The sequence below is a fragment of the Pundamilia nyererei genome, unplaced genomic scaffold (assembly GCF_000239375.1).
Source record: "Pundamilia nyererei isolate P.nyererei 1_Seehausen unplaced genomic scaffold, PunNye1.0 scaffold00027, whole genome shotgun sequence".
Taxonomy (NCBI): Eukaryota; Metazoa; Chordata; class Actinopteri; order Cichliformes; family Cichlidae; genus Pundamilia; species Pundamilia nyererei.
In genome coordinates this window covers 239,402-264,709 of record NW_005187428.1, presented here as the reverse complement: position 1 = coordinate 264,709, position 25,308 = coordinate 239,402, and the positions used below count along the sequence as shown (strand labels likewise).

The 25,308-nt window shown below is 40.4% G+C and overlaps 3 protein-coding genes and 1 non-coding gene across 6 annotated transcripts in view; 3 read left to right on the top strand and 1 right to left on the bottom strand.

The window, feature by feature from the left end:
* svip (small VCP interacting protein) overlaps window positions 1-1,036 on the top strand; it is a 5,711-nt gene extending 4,675 nt beyond the window's left edge. The window contains exon 4 of the mRNA XM_005727971.2: window positions 373-1,036. Within this exon, the coding sequence (XP_005728028.1) occupies window positions 373-387 (15 nt within the window). The 3' untranslated portion in view covers window positions 388-1,036. The remainder of the gene's footprint in view (window positions 1-372) is intronic.
* Window positions 1,037-2,754: 1,718 nt separating this feature from the next.
* Window positions 2,755-2,841, top strand: trnay-gua (transfer RNA tyrosine (anticodon GUA)). The gene is given in 2 exon segments: window positions 2,755-2,791; window positions 2,806-2,841. It is a non-coding gene; the product is annotated as a tRNA-Tyr (tRNA).
* Window positions 2,842-4,763: 1,922 nt separating this feature from the next.
* gas2a (growth arrest-specific 2a) lies at window positions 4,764-22,771 on the bottom strand. 3 transcript variants are annotated; one of them, XM_005727968.1, is made up of 9 exons: window positions 22,549-22,771; window positions 20,479-20,542; window positions 18,184-18,334; window positions 15,309-15,439; window positions 12,466-12,607; window positions 11,149-11,212; window positions 10,829-11,039; window positions 10,635-10,742; window positions 4,764-5,114 (listed from the first exon to the last, which is right to left on the bottom strand). In XM_005727968.1, exons 3-9 carry the CDS (start codon window positions 18,326-18,328, stop codon window positions 4,905-4,907), a joined length of 1,011 nt encoding a protein of 336 aa, XP_005728025.1. In that variant the 5' UTR covers window positions 18,329-18,334; window positions 20,479-20,542; window positions 22,549-22,771; the 3' UTR covers window positions 4,764-4,904. The 3 variants fall into 3 exon arrangements, with proteins under 3 accessions (XP_005728025.1, XP_005728026.1, XP_005728027.1); XM_005727969.1 differs by lacking the exon at window positions 22,549-22,771 and adding an exon at window positions 20,655-20,907; XM_005727970.1 differs by lacking the exon at window positions 20,479-20,542.
* Window positions 22,772-23,251: 480 nt separating this feature from the next.
* On the top strand, window positions 23,252-25,097 carry fancf (FA complementation group F). Its single transcript, XM_005727967.1, has 2 exons — window positions 23,252-23,311; window positions 23,562-25,097. Exon 2 carries the CDS (start codon window positions 23,614-23,616, stop codon window positions 24,643-24,645), a length of 1,032 nt encoding a protein of 343 aa, XP_005728024.1. The 5' UTR covers window positions 23,252-23,311; window positions 23,562-23,613; the 3' UTR covers window positions 24,646-25,097.
* Window positions 25,098-25,308: the final 211 nt, after the last annotated feature.

Here is a 25,308-nt window from a genome sequence, read left to right as displayed (position 1 = left end):
GTACCGAACCGAAAGCACTGTATCGAACGGTTCAATATCGATACGAGTATCGTTGCACCCCTAGTAGTTACCCATAAGATGGGTTAGAAATCATTAAACACCACTTCGAGCATGTCTGTGTTTGTGTTCTTTTTTCTGGCCTGAACTTTACCAGTCAGCTTTTTAAAAAAAAATTAAACTAGAAAAATCTTTGACATTTGCAAAAGAACTTTTATAATAGTTTTGAAGCTAATTAAAATGTGACTGTATTTTGAAGTGATAGGTTATTCTAGAGGATAATTTCATATCACAATGGCAATGATTGCTATTTATCATTGTGAATGATAAACATTGTTGTAATTTGTTGTGTTGTGTTTTTCTTTTTTCCTGTAGTGGCAGGTGGGCTGAAAATCCTGGTGGTAAAGTCTGAACTCGGATGTCTAAATATATAACGTATTGCTGCAAGATGACTTGAAAGATGTTGGAACTGCTGTCCGTTTTTACTTTTTCTTTCGTTTTCTTTTTTTTCTTTTCTTTGCTTGTTATGTATCTGTGTCATGTTATGAGTCTACAGCTGTCAGGTGCAAAACAGTTAAGTTATTCCACACAAAACACAGCAGAATTTGCCAAGTTATACAAACCAGTTTGTACCTTTGGTTGAGTCAGGGGTGACACAGTAATGTGCAAGCAAACACAATTATGTGAGATTTGTGTGAAGATTGATTAGATACAGTGTTGCAGTACAGTGACTCCCATTAGGTAACATGGAAGAACATCGCTATAATATGCAGTTGTACATTAATACAGAGCTTCCTTCACTGTGTTTGGTTTTCCTAGTCAGAGTATTCTACATATATCCATTAACAGTTGGATATACCTTTTTAGCATGAACTCACTTTGTGATGGGCTCTGTTATTTGGCAACTCAAAGACTAGTGCAAACAGTGCAAACTTGACTATCTTTACCCAACTCATAATGGGCTCCTTGCTCATCACCGAGGCGAGTCAGTGACACAGACCACATTGGGGTCATTATTTTGTGTGTTTGTATTGGGGGGGGAAATGGGTGTTTTGTGCTGAGAATGTAGGTGGACTCTATGTGGCGCATCTAATGCGGCGATTCCTTGGTAAGCACAAACTTTATACTTGACAAAAACTGCAGCAGCTAATAAATACTGCTGAATAATGTAGAGCACAGGTGTCGAACTCCAGGCATCAAGGGCCGGTGTCCTGCAGGTTTTAGATGTGTCCTTGATCCAACACAGCTGATTTAAATGGCTAAATGACCTCCTCAACATGTCTTGAAGTTCTCCAGAGGCCTGGTAATGAACTAATCATTTGATTCAGGTGTGTTGACCCAGGGTGAGATCCAAAACCTGCAGGACACCAGCCCTCGAGGCCTGGAGTTCGACACCCCTGATGTAGAGCAACTGTAGAGCACTCTCCAGCCAATAAGAATGTCCTAGTTCTTCGCACTAGTCTTTGCCCTACTTTAATAGAGCCCTTTTTTTAATTACTTTGTTTATCATGCACAGTTTTTGAGTTTGTTGCATTGAATTGTAGTGTATGCAAACACGGATGGAATGGCTGCTTAATCTAAATGAGAAATGTTTGTGAATTGCCATACTACAACTGAAGCTTTTGTTACACACTTATTTGCACACCATCAGCCAATATGCTCACTTTCGTTCGAAGGTTCAAGTCCACTACAATGGAAACGAGACTGAAGGAATATGAAGGAGAAAACGGATGTTTTAAGATATTTTCTTTGACTTACTTGGCTGAGTGCGTTTCTTACAGCCTTCCTTAAATGCTTCTGGTGCTCTTGTCATTTTGTAGAAGAAATCTAGCCAATGTTATTTGCTACAATAAATCACATTTCTGCTACCCTTGTGTCAATTTCATGCGTAGAATCACAGTTTTAGAGGTAATACTTAGTGGTAGAGTTTCACTGTTAATATAGTTGACAAAAATATAAGCAAATATTAATATTTACAGTTTCTGACGTGTCTAGAGTCGTTCAGGTGTAGCCAGAGATGTGCAAAGTCTTGAGCCACCCCCAATTTCTTTATATTTAAGGATTTTGTTTAATGTTGTCTGTGCCTCTTTTTTTAAATGTATCTTTGCTTGTGTTGCTAAATAGACTGATAGTAGCTTCTACTTTGTCACAGGAATGTTGTTTGTGGCTCAAAATGACTTGATATCATTCATGAGGGATGCATTTGACATCGTTTCACATATTATTGGCCAACAAATCATTTACAGCTGTTTAAATACGGATAATCACTTTTTGGCAAATACCGGAAATCTCTTTTGGTCAGATGATTACTTTTTGACACACCACGGGTGTCTAATATCCTTTTGATAAATAGTCTGCAGACAGTAGGATTAAAACTGGTTATACAAATAAAGAAATAACCTGTTTTCTAAGTGTAATTACCACTGTCTTCTACTTTGTAATCAATCCGGGTCCGTTTGGACGCTTAAAAATATATAACTTGTGTTATAGATGTTGCAGTTTACCCTGCACTCCTGGTCTGATCGCTCTTGAAAAAGACTTTTTAAATGATTTTTTTTATTTAAACAGATGATCACGTTTTGCCACAACACCGGCTCACGTGGCTTCGAATATCACATACGTCATCTACCCGAACCGCACGCGCTTCACAATCTCGCTGCCTTAAGGCGTAACTAATGACGTAGACTGACGCAGAAGTATTGTTCCGGTGTGTTCGTTAGCTCATCCACACACATGGATGCGCTAAGTGGCAGCGTCCCTTCGATAGCTCAGTTGGTAGAGCGGAGGACTGTAGACGTCACAGCTGAAATCCTTAGGTCGCTGGTTCAAATCCGGCTCGAAGGAGACATATTTTCACAATTTTCTTTTCGTCTAACTACAGTAAAATATCCTGAACGTTACAGGTCAGTGTCGTATTGAAACATTAGCTCTGTCTCCGAGAGTATACTGAAATAAGTATGTTCAGACATAAGCAAAGTCGTCTGATCCTGCCCATTCACAAACCAACATCATCGTTGCTGTGTTTTTATTATGAATATTATCCTGGACTCTTCTTCAGCTTCTGTGCAGACCTCATTATAACATATGTGCAAACAGCAACGTGTTTCTGTATCTCTCCAGACTTAACAGTAACACTTCATTTTTTAAAAAAAGGCATGCCCTTCAGCAACCTCTTATTAACGCCAGATTTTAATGCAGTATTAACCGGAGATGAATTACTGAGGGGACTGAAAATCACACAGTGTTCTTGGCTGACACTCACAAACTGCCTGTAACATCAGTTCTAGTTCCTACCGGACACGATGTCCACAAAATAAAAGAAACAGTATTAATGAACAAAACCAAAACCTCGTCTCATTAGAACAGCATGAACTCTGTTTTTACCTGATGGACTCTATTTCCACTTATTTTTGCACATTTCACCGAATCTGTGCACATGACGGGCGGCTCGGGTCTTTTGGACGTAACTGTAGGATGATCAGATAAAGACGTACGTACATTTTGGTTTTATACATATGGACCCCCCCCCCCCCAAAAAAAAGCAGCCTACTCTTAAAGTGATAAGCAAACTAGTATTTCATTAACAATTTAAAATACAACGTGCAAATATCAAAATGAGAAGTTTCAACTTTTCAGCATTTATTGGAAATGTACAACTAAAATCAGGCTTGAAAGTTCGCCTTCCACAACCAGTGAATATAATACCAAACCGACATATTTATTCTCCAGGAATAAAAACAAATTAATATAACATGAGTTATTATGCAGTGATTGATATTTCTCCATTGTAAGAACCCCCCAAAAGTAATCAATAATAATCGTATTTAAATCACTGCACCACCTGTAGGGGTCAGTAATACGACACAGTGAAGAACGTGAGACCTTAAATGAGTAAATCTATTTATAAATCACAAGCTAGTGAAACTGATTCGAACATATGATTGTCGGATGAAGACATTATTACACACAGGATCTATTCTAGTAATGCATAATACAATCAAAATGCTAATATATAAATGTACTGCATAGAACAGTTATGCAAAATGTAAACAATATGAGCATTGCTTTATTTTTTTTAGCCTACTAAGAAATGCACAAAGAAAAAGCTATAAGATTTTGTGAATAAATTTATGAGAGTTTTTACAAGAATTTAAATGTATAAAGTAAAGCATTTAAACTTCATTGGGTTTAAATAATTCTTCTAATGTGGGAGATAAAATCCCATTTGAGCCACAGCCCGATAGGGTCTGTGTATTATTAAAAAATTAGATAAGAAGATCAGTTTGATGGGAAATGAAAAAAAGTGGGAAAACAACACTAGCACAGACAAATCAATAGAATCCACATCAAGGTACCAAGGAATACTGGCTTCATAAAATTGCCGACATCTCCAGCACCCATTTCATTTCATGTAAAAAAAAACAACTTGTGTTTTTACCTTGTACAAATACAGATATTTATATGAGGAGCTAAAAGATGAAAGTGTTCTACCTACCATATGTGATATTGCTTCAGATGCAATAAAAACAGGAAAATCTCAAATCTCAAGAAAATCTACACCTTCCCTTGCACTAATTATGAAACCAATTATACTGTTACGATAATAATGAGCATGTTTTTCAAAGCTGTTTGCTGTTATGTAAAAGTAAATAACACCTAGAGGCCTACTAACATGTGTCCAGGCCCAATCAAATGAAAACACCCAAGAATGACCTTTAACCAACAAAACAAAATCATCACTATGAGAAAAATGTGCTTTCTGTGAATGGTGTTGCACTACAGCTTTAATATTTACTTCATGAGAACAGGGATATGTTGCATAGCTATGCCCCCTTCTCTACACAGTAAAAAACAGCACGAAGTCAATCTGTCCTTTTATTAATGGGATTTTTTTCAGTCTCGTGTCTTCACTTTTTGCTGCGGTAGTGCGCTGCCACCACCAGGTAGCTGTCAGGGCTGAGGTCCTTGATATTAGGGGACTTGCTGCTTATAGGGGATATCTTGCCCTCCACCCTGGAAATCTGGAGCATGCGGCATGGGTCATGTTTCAGCAGGTAGCTCTCAAAGGTCTCCCAGCCTCCACCGACTCGCACCATCACGTGCTTATTGTGCAGCATCTGCGGAAGAAAATAGGATTATGTTGTGATGCTGGTGTGTCAGAAGGGGTGCTTTAATAGATGTGGGTGAAACCTTCTATAGGACTAATGTCATTACCCTGATTGAAGCTTTGGGTTTTAGCTGAACAAACATGTAAGCGCGGCTTTGATGTCAAAGCTTGTTGATTGATGTAGGTGTCCCAGAAGTGGTTGGTATCCCTGGAGGGATTCTTTGTCAACCCTGCTGCCCTAACGTCTAGGTGAATTGATTACTAAGAAACTCTTATTTCTTAACTCTAACAGTGATGAGACTGTGTGCAGATGCAGCACTGCTTTGACCTTACGCTCACATAAAAATAAAAGTAGCCCTAAACACAAATGCTTCTGTTAGTAGCAGGCATTTGATGATAAACTAGGCCCATTAAAATTTCCAGTTTTTGATGATGATGATGATGGTGCTACAGGAAACATCAAAGGACTAGGTTATTAAAATTCCTTCTGAGTGGGACCTTATGGTCGGTATGAGAAATTATTAATTAATGAGACATTCCCTCAAAATATCAAATGCTATTTAGTGATGTAGTCAGGGGAACACTAAAGTCTGAGGATTATCTACTGGGTCATATATGTTGTCATGCAAAAAATGCAATGACAAATAGCTGTTGGTGGTAGAATAAAAGTCAAGAGAGCACTGATGTTTGTCAAGTGGGAATTTTTGTTTGTTCTGTTACTGTACCTTCTGCTAATTGTGCACTAATTAAGATGTGTCGGTGTGTAGTCCCCTTAGAGTATATGTAACAAGCAAACCAAGCTTGCCAGCATTAGCTAACAGACAAGGTCTTCCAGTTCTAACTTCTATTGTTATTGGGCAGTTTGTTGAATTTGAATGGGTGCTTAATACTGGCTCCAAAACAAGTTAGTGTTCTTTGACACCCATGTTACAATTTACAACTTCAGAGCAGAAGCAGACACTTTTACAGGCTGTTTTTTTTTTTTTAGCTAATTACCCACTTAATGATTGTACAGCAGGCTTGAGGTGCAGCAACTTTATTAACATCCAAGAGGTTTGTGCTTCAGTTTTGGTGAGTGGTGTTCTATTGTTTTATTACTGTTACTTTCCCAATTACACCACCCATAAAGTCTACAGGTTAATCAATAAGTGATAGCTTAGCCCAGTAGTTCTCAAACTGCGGGGTAGGCCCCACTGGTGTCCAGGTGGGACATAGATAATCAGGCAATAAATATGAATGGCAGTTAAGTTGAAGCATGTCTGTAAATATAATAAACCTGCCAAGGAATGCTGAGGAAAATTAGCCTATGTGGCTAAGTCTGACACATTTACATCACTGACTCTAAACAAACATCAGCATTACCGAAAAATTTACAGATGTTCACTTTTATATGGTAAATGGACTGGTTCTTATATATCCCTTTTCTACTCTACTGGAGCACTCACGGCACTTTATTTAACATGTTTCCTACACATACACATCCGTGCAAGCACATTTTTCTACATCTAAATGCTTTCTATTTACCACACTGTGATGAACACATTTGGACCAACTGTGTGTTCAGCATGTTGCCCAAAGATAGTTTGGTATGCAGGCTGTAGCAGCCAGAGAAGCACCAATCTTTCAATAGCTGCCCGCTCTAACTCCTTAACCACAGCCACCCCAATTTCATCATACAATTTTGTTGACTGATAATTCATACACATGAATTTGCATACAATCTGCAGTGTTAATGGGATATCTTCTGGTAACACTGAACATTTTATGGGTCTGAGTTGACAAGCTGGAAGATCAACTTCCCAACCTACTAGGATAGCTAATAAATATTCAGGTGATTTCATCACTAAAAAGCATAAAACCTTAAATTATATGTCTGGTTAAACAGACACATGCAGTGGGTTTTTTTTCCTATCCCTTTTCTACAACATTTGCTTGAAAACGATGCCACCTGCCACATCAGGGCACATTCCCAAGGTTGGCTACCATGGCAACGTCACTGGTTATAATAAAGAGACGAAATAAAAGGCGCTGGTATATTCGATGATCAGAAGCCTGCATTCCCCAGAGGCTGCACACATAAAACATGTCTGCCTTGCTATGGAGGCTTTTTGTCCCTCTACCTCATTAACACACCATTACACCTCTGAGGAAACAAGCTTGTTTGCTGAATGGCCCTATCTGAAGAAGAGTAAATCCAAAACAAGTTATTATAAAGATTATTTACTCAACTCAAAAATGATTCAGACAAATAGGAAAACAATACATAGTTAAAAAGGGCAAATTACATCATGCAATTGTCACCTCAGTTTGGCCAGATATGACGCTTCTTGCCCTGCAGCAGCATAACATACAACATTTATAGGCCTCTTAAATGAATCAATCGTGAGGGCAGGAGCAGGGCAGTAGATCCAATCATCAGCACCAGGCCTCAGGCTTTGTGATTGTGGATTTAATGGACCTGTGTGATGCAGAGGGGTTTTCAATCACGCTGCTTTGGGACGAGACCCTTGCTGGACTCCAAACCCTTCTCAGTAGGCCAGAGAAGGGCAGAGGCCCGGGGCTGAGCTGGGACAGCACTTCTCACAAAACCACTCTGGTGTTTTTCTGCTCTCTCATTCAAGCTACAACTAGCTCATTTATTCCAGCAGAAGGTCAGCCTCTCCAGCGGCCCAGATTATTGTGAAGTGAGATCTGCTGCACGTCACTGCTGTCCTTGCTTCCAGCTGCCTACAGACAGTGACTGGGCTTACTGTATTCATGCCTTTTCAGTCGACCCAGCTGGTGGGGGGGGGGGAGCCATGTTGGGAATTTTAATTAAAGCATGTTTAGCATGAAGAGTGCTGGCTGGGAGACAGAGGAACAGAGGCTTAACACTTGCTTTGTTTGTCATCCTAAGCAGTATCGCACATACTGAAGGTGTGACTAGTATCCACGATGACACATGGTAACGGATGTTTAATAATGTTGTTATAATTTAGCTATTTTTCAGTATGGCTGCCCATTTATATACTATACGGTATATATTCATCCTCTGCTGCTTGTCCTGAAGCTTTTTTCCCCATTTTTGTTTAAGACTTTTTTGGTTTGTTTTTTAAAAACCAACTACTAACTATTAGTAGTTGCAATACAATGGACAAACAGCAGAGGACATCCAAGAGTAAACTCCCTTTTGCTAATGTACACATACCGCCAGCATGAATCACATCTTTGGAGGTGTAAATCCCGGTTGTGGGTTGCCAAGTAACCAGGATCCCAAGGGGAGAGATGCTACTTCTCCGATCTGTTATTCTCCATTTATCTTTCACGAATCGCCTTTATCTCTCCACTCAGAGAAAGCTGAGTAACATTTCCTGAGCTTAAAGACTGATTGTGTGTGATTATGTTAGTACAACAGCCAGTTCTGGGTCAGACGTATTCCAAGTGGTAAGTTGGTTGTGAGATCATAGGTGAATGTGTGGATGTTGCTTTCTCTTTACAGCAAATGAAAGTAAACATTGTCAAGGCAAAGGCCATTTGTAGACACAATGGATGACATTCATGCCAAAACCAGCCCCACATATCTGCTATACGACTGGAAAAAGAGTTTGCTTTGCAATGTGAGACGTTATTGTTACAAACCGCAAAGTGGAATGAAAATAAAATGAATGGAAAATTAAAAAATAAGAAAACGGTTACTGTCATTTTCCACTGCTAGAAATAGACTATTTACTCTTTTTGCCAGTTTGTAAAAGAAGGTTACAATGTAATGTATGATTTACTTTATTTGAACAATGATTTCATAGAGTCATTGTTGTATAATGTGTAATATTTGCCTCTGAAGCTTCAGTGCTGGGACTAATGTCTTCATTATTATTTGGACTGAGACTTTATAGTAGTGCATGACAGTGTAATAATAGCAAACTGAATGTGAAACATTCAGAACAGTGACCTGAAAACTAAGCTTAAGGATAAGCTCACCAGTAAAGAACTATGTCCGTTGGGGCCTTCCCAACAATAGACTTTTTCCACTGAACAGTTTTATGCTAATATCCAAAACCTGATAATTTGATAACCTCATATGAAAGTGATACAAGTGAAAAAACGATTATGTTAATTATTATATACAGTACTGTGCAAAAATCTTGAGCCATCACTCATTTCCTTATATTTTGCAAGGAAAATAGGAAACATTGAAAATAGAATATATAAGGCAAAAACAGAGTTTGTACAAGTCTAACATGATTGAAGGTCAGTATTTGGTATGACTACGTTTATACTACAACACAGCCTCAACTCTCTTAGGGAAGCTTTTTATAAATTTATTTAAGCAGTCTTCTTGAAGGACATCCAAAGATTTTATCTGGATATTGGCCACCGTTTCTCTGTCAAGATGATCCCAAGCTGCCTGAATAACGTTGAGGCCGAGCTCTGGCAAGGCCAATCCTTGACTGATTGCATCCTTTTACTGCACTGACATTGTATGTGGGATCATTGTTATGCTGAAAAATGAAACTGAAACTGTCAGTCAAATGCTTTCCAGGTGGTATTGCATGGTAGATCAAAATCTGACAGTACCTTTTTGTGTTCATAATTCCATCCACTTTAACAAGATCCCCAACACCACTGGCTGAAATGCACCCCCAAGCAATCACTGTGTTTTTAAGATTGCTGTAGTTGTATCTCTCTTGTGACCTGCCCCATACATATTGATGATTTTGATTTTCAGTTCAGTTTTGTGGCATACCACAGCCATTTTCCCTGATTCCCTTCCTCTGTATCTCATTGTACAACTGTATAGTGACAATAAAGGCATTCTATTCTATTCTTAAGAATTAGCCACCCTTCCGCTGAGAGTATTTCTGATGCGGCTGCAGTGAATAGTGGATGAATCAGCTCAGGTCCTGCCTCAGGTCTTTGGTGGATTTTTTCCCCCCCATTTCTTAAGGACGAGACTTTCAGAACCTGTTCATATGCTGTAGATATTTTCTTAGGCCTGCAACTTCATTTCTCCTCTATTTGTCCATTTTCCTCAAAATTTTTAAGGACATATTGCACACCACATGTCAAGTGTTTGGCTAATAGCTCTTTGGGAATCACTTTGTTGTTGCAAAAATACTATTTTATTCATGTAAAATGGTGACATTTTCCTGGATGCAACGAAAGAAATGGGGACAAATTATGTTTTTGTGACAGACTGCTAATAACAAGGTGCCTAAAGATAGACGATTTGCTAAGGTCTCTGTCGCGTGCAGACGCAAGACTGGGCCATCTTTTGAGTTATGTGCGTTTTTTATGCTTCAATGAGTCATAGGTTAGTGTTAAGTGGCATAACAAACCAAAAAAACATTCTCCTGAAACTGGTCGAGTACAAGGACTGGACTCAAAATGAGGGAAAAAACAGCCAATATCCAAAGAAAAACTTGGAAAGACTTGCAAAAAGCCTGGAGAAGTATTCCTCAAGACTGCTTTTAAAAAATCCAAGAAAGTCTGGCTCCTTGGAAGCAAAATACAAAGAAACGAGGACTTTTGTACAATACTGTAACACACTCACCCGAATAAAGAGCATCTTCTCCCCAACACGATATCGACCCTGCGACTGTCTCTCTACACAGAACTTATTTGCACATCTGCAAGGTGGATCATTGGCGATATGTCTTACCTGTTTTGACAAAAACAAACATTGATGTTTTTCCTCTGATAAGTTAAGTAGAAACAGCAAACAGAGGTGAACACTTGCTAACTTACGGCATCATCCAAAAGCTTCCCTGTGCTTTTTTTGATAGAAGTCACTTTGGTAGGAGTTGGGGATGGGGAAGGGGATGGGGAAGGGGATGAAGAGGGTGATGGAGGGACAGGCTGAGCTGGAGATACAGGTGACGGAGGAGGTAGAGGCGCTTTCTCTTCTTGCTCAATCTCTTTCTCCAGTTTTATAAGGCCAGGAGGCTCCACATTGTACCTAGATGAGGAATAAAAGAGATTAAGGAAGGATTTGCAAAACAATCCAAAGACATACACAGGAAAATCTAGACAATCAAAGGAGGAAAATGTAAAAACCAAGAGCATACCGTGATGCTATCCGGCCCAGCTCTAAAAGACAAAGGCAGACTTCTCGTGGCTGCTTATGAAGAACTGCAAAAAGAGATCACCTTTTAGGATTTGGTGATTAAAATACTGTACTGTATCTGGATGAAGGTGATGAATGAGAATGAGTGGCTGTGTGATGGTGAAATGGACATAAAAACAAGCTTATGAACTTCATGCAATCACATGGTCCTCTCTAATCCTGTTCATCCCAAACCAAATGGAAAGAATACTGCTCACATGTTCATTTTAACCACTTCAGAGGGTAACGGTAACCACGGCAAATAATAGATCAAACCAGACTGTGGACACACAAAGCATGAATAATGTGACACACCACACCATGCAATATAGGAAGAATATATCCACTGCGTGATAGCAAACCTGATGTTGTTACACCTACTGCTGAACTGACAAATCCATCCAGAGAAAGTAAGAGGGAAGGAAAGAAAGAAAAAAAAAAGACATTCGTCAGCTGGATTGTTCACTGAAGCATTTTATTACAATCACATGTCCACTGGATTCGAAGGCGATTATAGTTCACTGCAGCTAGCTCACTGCGTGTGTGTATATCCTGGAATCCAGAAATGATTTACATAGCTTGAATATTTTTAGCAATGGCTGATCAACCTTTTAGTCAAAAATATGGCAAGAATTTATGACTATTCTGCGTATTTGTGCTCTTGTCAGGGGCACATCTGATTATGAGGGAAATATTTCAGTCCGGGCATATCTTTGCTGCAAGGACACTGCAGTGAAATAACGTGCAAGAAAGCTCTGCGAAAGATCAGAAAGACACAGATAAACACTGAGAGAGCGAATGAGGAAGAGAGAAAAATATCCCTACTGTGCGCTGAGGAAAACATTTGCATACTGTTGGCCTACTTTCTCACCATCTCACACCTTTATGTCCACGCTCCTGTAGTTTTACTTTAGATGTTTTGTGCATGAGTGCATTGTCTGAGATTCCCTTATTGTCAGGTAGAGCTGCTCCCATCACTGTGCTACCCGGACTGTGAGCTTTTTGAGCACGTCAAAGAAGGTGAGGCTCGGTCTGGTGATGTGAGGCTTCTAATCCTCAGAGGGGAGGAGAGGGAAGCAGGCCAACCTGCGTGTCACTGTACCTGTACAATCAGGCCATTCACAGAAGATAGAAATCTGAGCCCACTGCCCCAGCAGTGCCAGGGATAACCAAAGCCTGAGAGAACTGAATCTTTGTGAGGAAAGTGATGCCTGTTTATGTACCCGGTCTGTCCTACATCTTGACATTTTCGCAGGGTGAGAAATAAAAACAGACTCACCTAAACCCTCTGACTCAAACAGACATGTTTCTCCAACTCCGACCTCACGACACCAGGCCAGGAAGTTGGCTGTGTTGTCCCGTGCAAAGAAGGAGCCGGATGGAGCGCTCCGCCGACACGGTATCCTCCGATTGGGAATTCTCTGTCACAGACACAGAGAAGAACCCCCTTACTTTCACTTAAACAAGATCGGATTTAAACATCTTATTCTGCAGTTTAACAAAGAAAGGACAAAAGTCCTCCACAGTGACTTGTTCGAACCAATACCCAGAGCTCCACCAAAACACAGAGCCACATTCTCTACATCTACACTGATGTCTGCTGAGGCTCTGATTTCAGCCCAGGATCAAGAACCCTTCCCATTGAGATCAATATGAGAAATGACGAGTTTGAAAACCTGTGCTACTTTACCAGGCTGTCTATGATTTGGGCTCAAATGACATGCTTATGGCTTTCAGCCCCCACACACGGTCTGTTCGGGGAGATTTATGCGCTTTGCTGTGGTTTTATACAGGATATGTGTGTCTGTGCTTTGAGAAAGGTGGAATGAGCTCATGCTGGAAATATGCAAGCTTTTGTGGGTATTTTTCTTTTCATTCCAGACTCTCCTTTTGACTTTTTTTTAGGGGATCTTTTGTGTTAAATGACTTTGCATTCCCGGATAAATATTCAACTTTGCCAAGGTTGTTTTTTTGTTTTTTTCATCTAACAATCAGATGAATGTATTATTATTTCTGCCTTGGCTGCCAAATGATCTGCACCTTTGAATGTCTAATGATTGCACAGGAGGTAGGGGACTTCTGGAAAAGATTATCTTTAAACATATGGGAATAATAATAAGGAAAAGGAACTGCTATGCTTGAAATGAGCAACGACAGCTATAATCAAATTATTTCATTCAAAGAATTTAAATACCTCAACATGCACACACGAGATGAGCAGTTTGACACTTTAAAAATACATTTACCCGGTACTTTCTTACTTTAAGAGGTAGATGAGAAGATTATGCTATTATCACATATGTTAGTTGGAGGTTGAACTGTCTTCGACTGACATCTCTGTTTTTGCACTGGTTAAGCAAATATGTGGTGTGCTTTATGGGTGCAAGCGGACAGATTTCATGAACTTTGTACAGAGCCGGGCTACTTTTTCCTCTCCAAGCCTTTCTGCTGAGATAACCAGCAGCTGCGTCTAGCTTCATGGCCCTTCCTTTCCCTGTAAAAAAAATCCCTTTTGGTCAATGCTACATATTTACGATGTTTGATCTTCTCATCTCACTCTCCTGCCGAAACCAAGTCTTGAACATTGCACTTTTGCTTAAAATTTCAGTGCTATAGCAATAAGTTCCCCCAGTTATTGAAATGACTGTACAAAAATCAGCCTGTCAAAGTGTTATGACAAGAATGAAAACAACCTTTGCTCATCTGGACTTAATACTGATTGATATAAACACATGGGAAGACGTCTGGAGCACAGCATCTGCAAAGTGTGATTGATGGTACCCCTGTGCTGTAGTCACAGGCCCACTTCACACACCACATCGACTTATAACAGGGCTTGAACACAGATGGATGTCCTCTTTTAAGTGGTGAAATCTGATAGCAAACAACTAGAGCTGATCAAATGCCACGACAAGCATAAAGACTCATTGGATGACATACTGTGTATCAGACATGAATAACACGGTTAATCTTTTAATGAAAACCCTTAATTCAGACAAACAGAATCAAATCACGCTCGCTGCACAATATCATAATGCAGCTTTGTTTCATTTTAAAGCCTATCCAAGGACTCTCTCTCTCCCTCTGTTGGCATTCACAATCAATAGACTCCTCTATTTCGGCAGCTCCTCTGCTGTCTCACGGTCATTGACCTCAAGTATTTCCTCACATCTGTGCTGCTGCGCTCACACTGAGATCAGGAGACCCACTGACATCAGCACAGTAATGCTTCAGTGCAAACATCAACAACTCTCACTGAAGGACCAACAAACATCTTTTACTTCTTGCCTTCCGAACAGAGGCACGAACATGACCCAATCACAGTTTTTGCTGCATGCCACTGAGACCAGCTGTCACTTCAGCATTTAAATATCTGCAATAAACAGATACTGAAGGTAAATATCCATCTTTTAACATATATTTTTGAACTTTTGAGGATGTATCCATGGGTTTTTTATAATATATGGGGCATAAATAGAAACATTTTTCTTTTGCCTAGTTGTTTTTGTTGTTTTAGTCACCAACCCCATAAATATACATCTGGACAGACTGATTGGGTGAAATTACAGGTAACCACTCTCAAGGCACCCCTTTTAATGAAATTCATTAAATCCTCAGTCAAGGCTCACAAGAAAAGAACGTTTAATGCTGTTCTCCCAAATCTCACAGGGGATGTGGGGCCCCATCAGTTAACGTGTCCTTGCTAGCCTTATTTTTTTTCTTTTTTGCCCTGTTGAAGGCAAGAGGCCCCCATCCCCCCATCCCACTTTATGTGCACTTCTTTCTAAAATTGTGGAGTTCTTTGCAAAGTAGGAATTCACGGGCGCAGTCATCAAGAGCGTCTTTCTGCCTCTGTGCTACTTTCCTAATGTTGTGTTGGGATATCCTTTTGTATTTAGATGTGAAAAAGACCATTACATGTGGAAGTGGTTTTAAATAGTGACTGTCAGTCAATCTGACCTAATAAGTGTCTGCTCAGATGATGTTTTCATACTCAGGAACAATGCTCTGTGAAATCGTTCAAGCTGATAGTCTGGGAAGATTTTCAGCCAAGATTTAACTTTCAGATTAGTGTTTTCACTGTAACCTGTATCACACAGGACTATTGCAGTCTCTCTGTACCTTGCTGTTGCCAAGGGTAGGCAGATCTCCATTACTCTGCCTGAACTTCTCCTGCAGTGTCTCAGCCAGCTGGCACAACAGGAAGCCATTGTCTAAGCGGTCCATGAAGCTCTCAGCAGTGATTTCCAGACCTGAGCAGGAGACACATAAAGAAAGAGCAGCGCCGCAAGTTTAAAAAATATACATATAGCGTAAGGAAATAAAATTTTATCTCCACTTCACTCCGAGTTGCGGTCAAACCTGACGCAGTGCTGTTGATTCCTAAAACCGTTTTAATGACCGAGCGTCGCTTTTGCTGCCGGGTTTGTGGCGGCTCTGGAGGAGCCAAAAGCTGAAATAGTACAACATGATTTGAGAGGATCTGGGGATTTCCTGGTCACACACCGTGGGATGGCAACTACGGGGATGCATAAAAAAATCCAAAAAAAACATGGCATCTGTTTGTACACAGTAATGCCTCATTATCCTGTGCAGTTGCAGAGCTACGTTGGTGATCAACATGTGGTGTCCAGTTGACTGACTTCCAGAGGACCATTCTTTCTTAGTTAGATCATCGTGAAATAGGAGGTGGTGGCAGGGGGGTGTCTGTGGAAAGAAACTGGAGATATTTTTTTTATCCCTTTTCTCTTTCTTATTGGAGGAGGGGTTTAGGGGTTCAATGTTTAATGAGTTCCAAATGTTGCAATTGAGCCCAGAAAAGAGAGATTGAAATCTTGAGAAACACTCAGTGAGTCTTATACTCTACTCGTACGACCCTCGTTCCACGCTGTGAGAGGAAAATATCTTTCACCGGGCTCCAATAGAAGTATAGTAAAATTAAATATTTAATCATACGAGTTGCCCAGTTCCTTCAATCTGACTTGAGATCATCTTACACTGGGAATATATTAGGATCAGTGAGCTCTGACCGTTTGCAAACTCAGCCTTCTCCTTGCATTAAAACTACAATTAAACACCTGTTAAGTTTCTTGGGTTTTTCTTGCACTGCTAAACAACTGAACAACTGTCCACAGACAAATGCACAAAGACAAACATAAACACCTGCCAAGTGCTTTAAACCACCTTTGTGGTAGTTCCTGCTTAAGTAAGTGTCTTGAGGAGCACATTTTGCCATGACGACAGACAAAAAGACAGACTCGGGAAGTGAAAACAATACGAGGCAAGCTGTTACCGCTTTGACAACAATGACTCATCAGTATAACCAAACATATGCCTCCCACACGGCAGCGGGCCACACGGCAGGTCTCACCTGAAACTGTAATCAAGGATGTCAGCATCTTGTTTCACAGAATAAAAAAAAAATACTGAGCAAATACAGAACTTGGCCTAAACCAACAAATTAATTCTGTAGTGTTTATTCACTGGAAACACTTGCATGCTCCTGCTTATGAACCCTTTAGTTCCATGGCTTTCTGGCTCAGCTGGTTCCAGTGCAAACACACACACACACAGCCAGAGATAACACGGAAGACACTGAAGTTGTTTTAAGTTGTTTACACACAGACATGAGAGAGTCTCAGGAACCTTATAGTTGGTTTGAAAAGTGTCTGTTATATGCATCCAGGAGTAACTCCCAGTCATAACACATACAGTAGTTCTTAAGCATATTTTAAACAAAAAGCACAGTCTATGAAGCGTTTAGCACCAGGGCCAGCGGAGGCCCTTGGTTTTGTGTAACAAGAAACAATCAAGCAGCTCATACTTATCTCTTCTAACATATAGGTGCGACCTTGTTAATAACCTAAAAGCAGTACAAACATGATAATTACAAACACAAACCAACATACTTATGACAAAAGCTAGAGTAAACGTGCTGCATGTGTGTATTTTTGTGTGTTCACTCATACACTGGCTTCCTCATTAGCACTCAGTCATTGAAATTTTGAGAACTCGACTCTAACAAATGTAAAATTCTGATGAAACACTGGTTAACAGACAGTTTACATCTCTGAAACCCAACTAACAAATACATAATTCTTACTCTGGTGGCAGCCTTTGTAAGAATATTTATGAGCTGACTCTGGTGAGTCATTGGTGCAAGAATGCTTAAGAAAACATCATGGAAATGACTGTAGGTGTTTCTCTAAGGTATTTCACTAATGATATCCATGTTTAATACAAATTTTTCCCTGGCTCTAGGAACAAACAAAAAAACAACAACAACAAAAAAACCATACAAAACTCATTCATACACACCCATTCAAATCAGATCAAAGTGCACTGTGCTTTTGTTTTGTGGCTGCGCTGTTAAAGAAGTACAGCGCAGAGAATCGTTTATTATGCAACCACATCCTTGCACAGTGCTGATGCTCCCACCCACTGTGCATTATTTAAGAACAGTTAATGGTGTCCATTATTCGTTTAAAGTAAATCTATGAAAGAGCGTTGCAACTGGAACAGGTCCACACAATCTGGGGACTTTAAAATAGTTTGTAATGAGGTGCGGATTGATCACAGTCCCCTGCAGAGGTGTTTACATCAGCAAAGACCAGTCGAGTTCATTTTAGACACAAAGCAATGAAATGTGCAGGATTTTTTCAAAGCCAAGCTATTTCTAAGCCTGTGTATCCAATGAATCTACAAACCACACCCTGATTTTTTACATTTATTTTATTTCGCACAGCTAGCAAAACATCTGAGAAATGAATGATTTAAAACACATTTTAACCACAGTTCAGGAATATAACTGTATCTTTATATATGTACTAGTATTGCTACTCCTCAAGGCGATTGTTGTTATGATTTGGCCCTATATAAATATAACTGAATTAAATTCGCTTTGCTTAGCGAATTAAACCATGTTATAAACTATAACTCGTGGTAATAAATCCTCACTGTTAATAGCATGTGTTTCTTGCTCGTTAGTGTGACTTACCAAGAATATTAGTGAGCCACAGGGCCAGGTCTTCCTTCATAGGCAGCAGGCTGGCCTCATGTCGACTGGAAAGCCACTGTTGGTACTGCTGCATGTCTGTCAGGCCGGGCCCGCTGGGCTGTTTGGGGCTCAGGGAACTGCACATGGTTCCCTATTCATCAGCAGGAGAAGGTTAAGACAGTCCAATGATATAGAATTCATGAACATGTAAGATATCTGTAATATTATGCAAGCAGACACAATGTGCAGCTCCAGTGTGCAGTATAGCAGATCTTCAAAACATTAATAAAGGAGGTACATATTATCCAGATACCTCAGCATATTAATTGGACTCCATCTAAGTCCTGCTAATAAATGCTTTGTTGTTGTAGCAGGCAACAAAACCATCATGTTCTTCTCTATACATGCATATGTTTGAGTATGCACCCATGTATGTATGTATATACATACATGAGCCCCAACATTAAAACCATTAAGTGGTGAAGTGAAAAAAAACATTGATCATATTGTTAAAAAGCAGCGTTCAGCTGGAAAGAACTGCAAAAACTCTGCCAGACATCAGCAGCAGCCTCCCCCAGCGGGACGATGTACCTCATCAAATGGCAAAAACGGCTCAGGAATGGCTCAAAGAACATGACAGAGTCCAAGACATTCCCTCCAACCAAGTCCCCTGATCACACTGTAACGCAGACCCACTCCTGCACACTACACAGTCAGCATTACTTAGATTACAAAGGTTCTTCAGTTATCTGCACAATGATCTGATTTTCAACTTTGCTGTTAGCTTTGTGTTAATACTTAAACAATAAAAGAAAGATCCTGTGTCCTCACTAGGATAGGGATTCATGCCAGTGTGTGGGCACTGTAGTTCAAGGTTGATACTATTAACTGGTAAATGGGACAATTCATCTCAGGCAATGTTTCTGAGTAATGCTAAAGTAATGTAACAAGTACTGCGAGGATTTACTCTCTCCAGGGAATAATTAGGTGATGCAATGCATCACTTAATTCAATTTAGAGTTGCCAGGAGGTGGGCTGGAACCTATCTCAGCTGTCACAGGGCAAGAGCTGGGGTACACTCTAGGAAAGGGCTTCTTCAATTCATTTGATATCAAAAAGGAAAAAAACAAAAAACAAAAAGAGAAATTCCCAGTGTTATACCCATTCAGTTGACAGTGATGCAAAACAGAGTGAATCGGAGAATTCTCATATGTAATAACCTTAAACCAGAGGTTCATTTACCTTCAAAGTAGTTACACATTTTCTGGAAATATACTAATCCGTCATTTCAGCTCTAGTTAGCATCCTCCAAATATTGTGCAGCTCTTTTGAAAGCTTAAACAAAGTTGGTTACAGCGGTCATGATATGTCACGATAACAGAAGGAACCTCTGAATATGTGTGTGTTTTATACTCGTGATCTAAACGGATCCTCAGAATAAAATTCTTCAGTATTAGCTATCATTCATGTTGCATATTCACAAAAGGGGCAGAGGAGGAGCAAGCTGAAACAGGAAAGGAGAGCAGCTTTGTTCTCCTGGTCAAAATCCTGGTATGGATTACAATAAACCTGATGACATTAGAGAGCACCATTTCTTTCCACCCCTTTCTTTGGACAAGAGACACTTTTATACCAGCCAGACTGGTACAGTAGGACTTTTATTCAACCAACAAAGAGCTCCTTCAAATTACTCTGCCATCTATTAAGCAGTCTATCCAGCGGTGCATATCAGCCCATCACAGTCAACAGTGCAGCAGGTCTTGTGCTACAGGTTGATGGACAGATTGCATTTGACATCAGTACTTGGAACAATATTTAACTGCTGCTTATTTCCTTGAAAGTGAAGTCACTGAGTAAATTAGCATTTGGCCCAGTCTTTTCCAATACCAGGCTACAGTGCGCCAAGGGTGCACCGCATTAGCTGCAATATGAAAATCTTTCAGATATCAGTCCAGTGTCACTCCATTAACGGATTTGCGGTGGAGAAGAGCGAGTGCCTGACAAAACAACTGGGCACCAGATGCAAGACCTGAGCTGTGTAACAGGGCACATCAGCAGCACTGCAAGCGTCAATCTGTTCTCTAAAGTACTCTGACATAGAAAAACGATGCAATGCAGACAGAAAGGAGACACCCCAACCTTTAGAGCATAGAGGTAGTGGCATAACGGGGATTTAAAGGCTCCCAAAGTACTCAAGAGTTTCTATTTTAAAATAACAAATAAGATATGAGCAAAATGTCTTTTCTCTGTTACATACAGAACAGACATCTTAAGTCTGGTATCATTACAGCTTACCTAACAGCCAATGATGAAGTGACTTTGTTCTCCTTTTTTCTGGTAAAGTTCTTTGTCCGGGGTTCTTTAAAGAAACAGAAAGTTACTTGAAGAGAATTCACATTCTTGAAATCTTGTTGTTGCATTTTAAAGGTTTTGCCTCCACCGCTTCCTCCAAGCAGGAACATTTCACATACCCTCTGGCACGCAAATAAAAACAGGATATCAGATGCAAATTGCAAGAAGAGCTTATTTAAACAAGGAAGCTGCCACGAACAAGTAGTTCAAAGCACGCGGTGGATGAAAATTTCCTGTGAATACTGAGTGAGTGCAGCACGATATGAGGAATCTGACCTTTAAAGCTGTGTAACATTTCAAGGTCCGTCTGGAGTTGGCTGCAACTAAATGGCACCGTGATGCAAAACTGGACATCAGGACCTTGATGTCCGACCAAGGCTGTCAGATCTTTGAGAAGGCAACTTCTACTCGCTTGCATACACACACAAAAGTCTGGAGCTCGGCGCTCACACACAGGTGCTACATTCCCATGTCCACTGGTGAAGGCTGACAGACAGAACAAGGGCACTAGGATGTCTCATGTCTCCCAGTGCAAGAGCTTAACAAGCTCATTCCCTGTGCTGCGTCAGTGGGCAATGTATCAAGCTGCTATTTTACTTATTGTTATTGTACATTTTCCTTATTAAAGCTGTATGGTATAAAAACTTTCTGAAAGATTCCTATGTGTCTTCTCACATGTCACTTTAAATTTACTTAAAATTCACTACAATTTTCTTGCTTTGTTTGAATTCGCACATACTAGTCTCTGTTCAATAAATCTTCATGTCAACCTCGGTTCAGTTTTATTGTTCTTGACAAGATCGTAAACAAACATCGAGCTCAATTTTCACCATTTTTTCCCCAAGGAAATAGCCCCGGCCAGCTGTTGTAAAACATACCTGGTTCCTCTCACCGTACTGTTTCCTGACATGTTTAGCTTCAGCAGCCTGCACTCTGCTAAACTGCGTGTATTTTAAGAATCTGGTTCATGATCGAATGCTAGGCTTTGTGCAAAAAAAAATATAGAAATACAAAATTTACATTCATCCTGAGTCATCTCGTGACTTCACTAAAGCCATGCTAATGTGCCACGGTTGGCTGCAGATTGCTTCGGGAAAGGCATATGGATGGGAATTTTGACTGATGAATCACATTAGAAAGTACAAGAGCGGCTCTGTCCTCGTAACCCTCTTTGCCCTGCGTGCCCTCCTCCACTACAACAGTTAGCCGATCTGGAGGTTGATTTGTCCATCTAAATAAGGACACTCAGCATGTTTCTACTGCTGACAAGTAATCTGTTGTGTTCAGGTATCAGATTGCTTGAGGTGCTACAGTCAATGAAGCACACTGTCTGTATGGGAATCTGCACTTAAGTCTTACAAATGAGATGATTTCATAATGGAATATGCAACCTCAGACCTTTGATTAAGGAAACATTTGAACTGTCAACAAACCAAAGTTCAGGCTGACTGTATGTCAAGAAAACAGATAAAATGAGCTATTTTTATAGTTTCTCTGAATTTGGTGCCAGGGCTTGGTTTTGGGTAGAACTGTATTGGCCTCTCACTTCATTTACAACTGCAATAAAGCTTTTTAGGTTGTCTCCTTCTTTACAGCTGTCACAAATAAAGCGTCCACAACAGACAATTTACCACTCTTGAAATAGGTCCAAGGGAGGACGCTTGATGAGTTATGACTCAAATCCAGCAGAGCGCCTGCTAATTAAAAACCAATGAAGTGACTGAGAGCAGCTAGTACACAAAATATATGATATTCCGTTTAATTACAGATGTCTGGTATTAACTCTGAAAGGAGTAAAAAGGCAAGCACCTTCCTGTCAACTGTCAAGAAGTAAGATTCAACCAAGCCCCCCTCAACTGTTAAATGAGTTTCATTAGATGGTATTGTTCTGCAAAGGGTACTTTCTAAAAACCTAAAACAGAAATGCAAGTATGAATAGTCTGACAGTCATACAGCAACAGTGTAAAAGTAGCGAAAAATGTCCTGAATGAAAAGCTTCTCGTGTGTGCTCACCCTAAGGGTTCAGCTCGCTGGTGCGCTCCTTCCTCTCACTCGTCCTGTGAGATGCTGGTTCCCAATTTTCATGCTTTTCACAGTGGTGCACCGACCCACAGGTTAGCCTCCAAAATCACAAACCAGTGTGGACCGGGGTGATCTTTCTCGCTGCACAAGCTGACTGCACAAGCACACGCATACGCGCGCACACATATACTCACTCACAGCAGGCTACGCTGCTGCTGCTGATTATGATGATGGGAGGAAAGTTTGGTCGTGTTGGCACTGCCTCTTCTTTGTGTTCCCTCTGTAACATTTTTTTCTGGCCTGAGTTTCTATTCTTCCAAACGCTTTGATGTAAAGTTTTTGTCTGTGTGTGCAACTGTGCTGTTTGATCCATCTAGTCGCATTGTTATTATATCAAGACTGGTTCATTTAGGCGTAATTTGAATGACACTATCTTGCATTTGAGAGTAAATTGAAATAATGAATGACGATCATTATTAATACATTAATTACGTGTTTCAGGTGTAGTCTTCCTAGTCAGAACACCCTTATGATGCTTTTTAATGTAAATGTGTGTGTAATCCATATAAAAAAATACACGTAAGCACAAAAATTCCGAGTTTGTGTGTACCGAACTCATTAACTCATTTTGTGGCGCTAAGATCGCTTGATGTGCTTTTATTTTGAAGGGGATGAAATTATATTGGCACACTTGCGCACTAACGAGCGGTATATTCAACCGGAAAATCAAGCAGTAGAAACCGGCACCAGATATGTGAGTTTCTTCAACTTTCTCCGTGCTGTCATATTCGTTTTTTATTGTAACGTCAGCTGTTATTGAAACCCACGTTACTCAAGAGGAATTATTTATTGAAGTGCGGCACCGGAAGTCTTGTTTTGCCATGCTAGTATGTTGACATCTTAGCTAACATGTAGCTAAACTGCATCTCAAATGCTATAGCAGTTTTTCAGCAGCATGGCGAAATTCAGATGATTCAGGTTCAGGCTGTAACCTTTCTCCTCAGTGGGTTTCCGAAGCCGGACTGAAGGCTGAACTCTGAATGCTGAGAGCGCCACATGGAGGCGGTGCTGAAAAACTTAGCTAGCACGGTGGAGATGCTGGCGGTGGCGGCGCAGAGCGATGCGGTGAATCACTGGGATAAACAAACTCTGTCCAGGGCGTTTCACTGGGCCCGGTACTGCGAGCACATCTTCTCCAGGTTCCATAATAACGCCGCTATTAGGAGGATAATGGAGAAACAGCTGCAGCTCACAAACCAAACTCTGCGAGATACCATCCCCGGATACACCGAAGTCTCCTTCTCGGACCTCCCCCGGTGCCAGCACTTGTTGCTCGTCAGGTTGTTGAACAACCCAGAACTTCCCAGTTCTCTCATGAAGATCCTCTTTGACACAACGCGTCCTGTCAAGACGATGCACGGAGACTATGAGGACGTCACAGGTCTCTGCAGTCACATAGTTCAATGCAAATCCGTTTATAAGGTCCTGAGCCCCTTAGCTGATATGTCAGCCCTTGGTGCTGATGCTGAGGTGCAGGGGGAGATGCTGATGGAGAGGCTGGAGGCTCTGCTGAACCAAGGCAGTGAAACCTGCAGGGCAGAGCAATTTTTAGGCTCTGTCCTCCAGGGATGCGAAGGGGCATTGCAACAATTCTGTCTAGTCATCGCTGCAGCTCTGCTGACATCCAAAAACTGTACTGCACAAACTGCTGCACATGATTTTCTCTTAGACTGGTTGCAAAAGAAACACAGTCTGCTGCAGTACATGTGTTCTCTACTGTCTCCTACACTTTTGAAAGACCTGGCAAAAGAACATCAGAAACTCAGAGATGCATCTTGTAATGTACTGAAAAAGTGGGCCTCGGAAATGGAATACAGCTTAAGTGACGGCGAATGGGTTCTAACCAGCACGGGTCCCGGAGTGTCCTTCAAGAAACTTACTGAGCTCTTTCTGGCTTTATTCGATGCCAGTCCGTCTCTGAGGGGGGATGTAGAAAAAGAACTAAATGCTTTGAAGATTTCTGATGGAGACTTTGATGTCACAGGGCTGAGTGTGTGGGGAGACCTGCTGTCAGCTTTAAACATGTGACTGATGGTCTTGGAGCTTGAAAGATGATCAAATTGTGGCCAAATTCCTGTTTATATCTTGATATTGTCTATGTTTTTCGGTATCAGAAAAAGCATATTAAACAGCTGACATCAGTTTTTTTTTTTAATGGTCACGTTGTTCTAACAATTTTAATGATATTTCTGTCAGTTTTGTTTAGTTTTACCAAAGTGTGAGCATGACTGTGGGTTTATGAAATATTTAACATGTGAGAATTTAGGCTGGTGATGAGAAGAATTGTTCTAGCAGAGCAAAAAGTTTTAGGTTCTTCTTGAATGTTTTCCACCTTTGTTTACAGAAATGTGTTTCAGTACAATATTTGACTCATGTTGCACTTTTCCTCAGTTCATGTATCTAGACAAACACATAACTGCTAATTACAGATGCAGTAGAAAGATATAATAAAAATGGTCACTGTGGTGGCTCCTCTCAGACTGAAAATTTGTTGCAATATAGTAATTCTTGTTGAAACATGTTTTTAATGAAATATTGTGATAATTAGAATATTTGTGATGACTTCACTGTTGGTGAAATTGGCCAGATTGCTTATTATATGAGATTTTAATCTAGAAAAGTGGAAAAAGAGGCAGGACGAAGAACAGGGTGGGGCATATGATACAAGAACAATGGCAAATGAGATCCTGC

Excerpts from the sequence above, each read along its gene's own strand:
- gas2a (XM_005727968.1), bottom strand. The coding sequence starts at position 18,328 with ATGTGCAGTTCCCTGAGCCCCAAACAGCCCAGCGGGCCCGGCCTGACA. Across the intron at positions 11,213-12,465 it reads GTTTGAGTCAGAGGGTTTAG|TTCTTCATAAGCAGCCACGA; the intron begins GTGAGTCTGTTT and ends CTCTTTTTGCAG. Across the intron at positions 11,040-11,148 it reads CTGGGCCGGATAGCATCACG|GTACAATGTGGAGCCTCCTG; the intron begins GTATGCTCTTGG and ends TTCCTCATCTAG.
- fancf (XM_005727967.1), top strand. The coding sequence starts at position 23,614 with ATGGAGGCGGTGCTGAAAAACTTAGCTAGCACGGTGGAGATGCTGGCG.